We start from the raw sequence: 1,983 nt of genomic DNA, 5'->3' as shown, positions 1-1,983 counted from the left end.
ACATGACTACCCCTAGTCCTACAAGGTGGGTCATTTTTGACCCACTAATAAAATCAATGAAAAAACTATATTTTCTCCCATTACGGGCATATAAGTGGGTCCATTAGCGATCAAATAATAACAATAACAGAAATGTGCATGGAGCCACTTTACTTTTCTGTTATCTAGAGTTATCCTCCCCTTGATATATTTGGTAGTTACCTCCCTTTTCACGTTATTTCCTCTTCCGCTTTTACATTGTTTTGATCCTCGTGCAACGAACATGGAAAGGAATATTTTTGAAACTTTAGAGATAGCTGATTTTACTGAAGAGAATGAGGACGATACAGTTCAAGAAATGGATGATTATGAAAGCGATGGAGAAGATTTTCCAGATGCCTTATTGGATGACAATGATAACTTACCAAATGAAAGTGACTTGGAATCTGATGAAGAATTTGTGCTTACAGAAATGGGCCCTGTCATCTACAAGTATCCTGACGACGTTCAAACTGAAGGTATGTCTGCTTTTATTTACTTTTGGAATAGTTTAATCTCTATTAAATTCTTAACCACAATGAGTCCTTTCCAACAACTATGATAAGATAATAATATTTCACAAGCTGTATTGTTTAGTTATTCAAATTGAGAAATCAATAAATATTGAATTCCATATCCTTTCCCAGATACCTTTTCGTCCAACTTATGTATGATTAGTTGTAATGTATGATTTGGTTGTTTGATACATTTTATCTTATTTTCATCTTCAGTTTTAGAACCGATTGAAGAAGGGGAAGGGCCAACCTCAAGCAATTTCTATCCGCCATCTCTGCCTGACTTGCAAATGAGTTCTGATGATGAAAACGTAGCAACTGAGAATACAGTTCTTCAACCCACAGGAAATACAAATGATGGTGAGTGTAACTAAATTGATATAAATTAAATATAACTAAAGTTGTGAGTTTTTTTTTCGCATTTTAGCACATGCAGTGCCCGAAGTCTAACTGAATAATCAATGTTATAATGCTAAAGAACTACGTAAGTTGCAACTCAATCTCAAGTGTGTACCATGGTTACCCTATGTACCTTTAGCTACGTGTCCAGTGTGATATCCATTCGATCATGCCTGTATTATGTTTACTTTTAGAGTGTTGAAATAATTGTTTCAATATTATTATATAGCAGTACTAATTCTTTTCTGTCCTTCCCTCCCCTCCTCCCCCCCCCCCCCACTTTATTATTTATTGTCAGACTCTGTTGCCGTGGTTACTAAAGATGGGACGTCCTGGTCAGCAAACACTATACCCAACCAGAGAACTCCAAGCAAAAGTATTTGTCGTCAAGCAAAGCCTAAATTGGTCGGGTGTCAACAGATGATTGATCCTACATCTGCATTCAATTTATTTTTCACCCAATCTATACTTTCTGATGTTGTTAGATATACAAATGCAGAAGGGAGAAAGGCTTTGGGAGAAAAATGGAAAGATACGGATGATATCGAAATGCGTGGCTACCTTGGTATTCTCATTCATCTGGGTGCCGTGAATCAAAACATTTTTCAACGGAATTAGTATGGGATCTAAAAAATGGAAACGCGCTGGCAAGTGCTGTGATGACAAGAAATCGATTCTTGAGTTTATCCAACAGACTGAGGTTTGACAATAAAAACACCAGAACGGAGAGAAGGAATCGAGATATTTTTGCTCCTGTAAGAGACATTTGGGAGGCTCTGCTGAAAAATCTAAAACGCCATTACTCGCCAGGACCTTTCATCACTGTTGATGAGCAACTAATGCCTTGGAGAGGAAGATGTTCTTTTCTTCAATATTTGCCGTCAAAACCGGACAAGTATGGGCTGAAAATATTTTGGGCAGCAGATGCAGACACAAAATACCCATTGGGAGCAATTCCATACCTTGGAAAAATTGGAAGAGAACCTCAAATAAACTTAGGGAGGAACACGGCTCTACAGTTGAGTGAACCTTATTTTGGAAGTGGTCGAAA

General features: G+C 37.5%; 1 protein-coding gene across 1 annotated transcript; it reads left to right on the top strand.

Annotated features, from left to right (window-relative positions):
* Positions 1-262: 262 nt before the first annotated feature.
* Positions 263-1,983, top strand: LOC144979173 (uncharacterized). The gene is made up of 3 exons (XM_078925782.1): positions 263-497; positions 750-893; positions 1,231-1,983. Exons 1-3 carry the CDS (start codon positions 263-265, stop codon positions 1,548-1,550), a joined length of 699 nt encoding a protein of 232 aa, XP_078781908.1. The 3' UTR covers positions 1,551-1,983.

This window comes from Berghia stephanieae, chromosome 9 (genome assembly GCF_034508935.2).
Source record: "Berghia stephanieae isolate SIO BIC M18660-M18661 chromosome 9, UCSD_Bste_1.3, whole genome shotgun sequence".
NCBI lineage: Eukaryota > Metazoa > Mollusca > Gastropoda > Nudibranchia > Aeolidiidae > Berghia > Berghia stephanieae.
The sequence above is the reverse complement of the archived record's forward strand: the minus strand, read 5'-3'. Positions and strand labels throughout refer to the sequence as shown.

What these genes read in the sequence shown, in the direction of transcription:
- LOC144979173 (XM_078925782.1), top strand. Translation starts at nt 263, where the DNA reads ATGGAAAGGAATATTTTTGAAACTTTAGAGATAGCTGATTTTACTGAA. An exon ending in TGACGACGTTCAAACTGAAG is followed by an intron (nt 498 to 749) that starts GTATGTCTGCTT and finishes TTTCATCTTCAG; the next exon opens with TTTTAGAACCGATTGAAGAA. An exon ending in CACAGGAAATACAAATGATG is followed by an intron (nt 894 to 1,230) that starts GTGAGTGTAACT and finishes ATTTATTGTCAG; the next exon opens with ACTCTGTTGCCGTGGTTACT.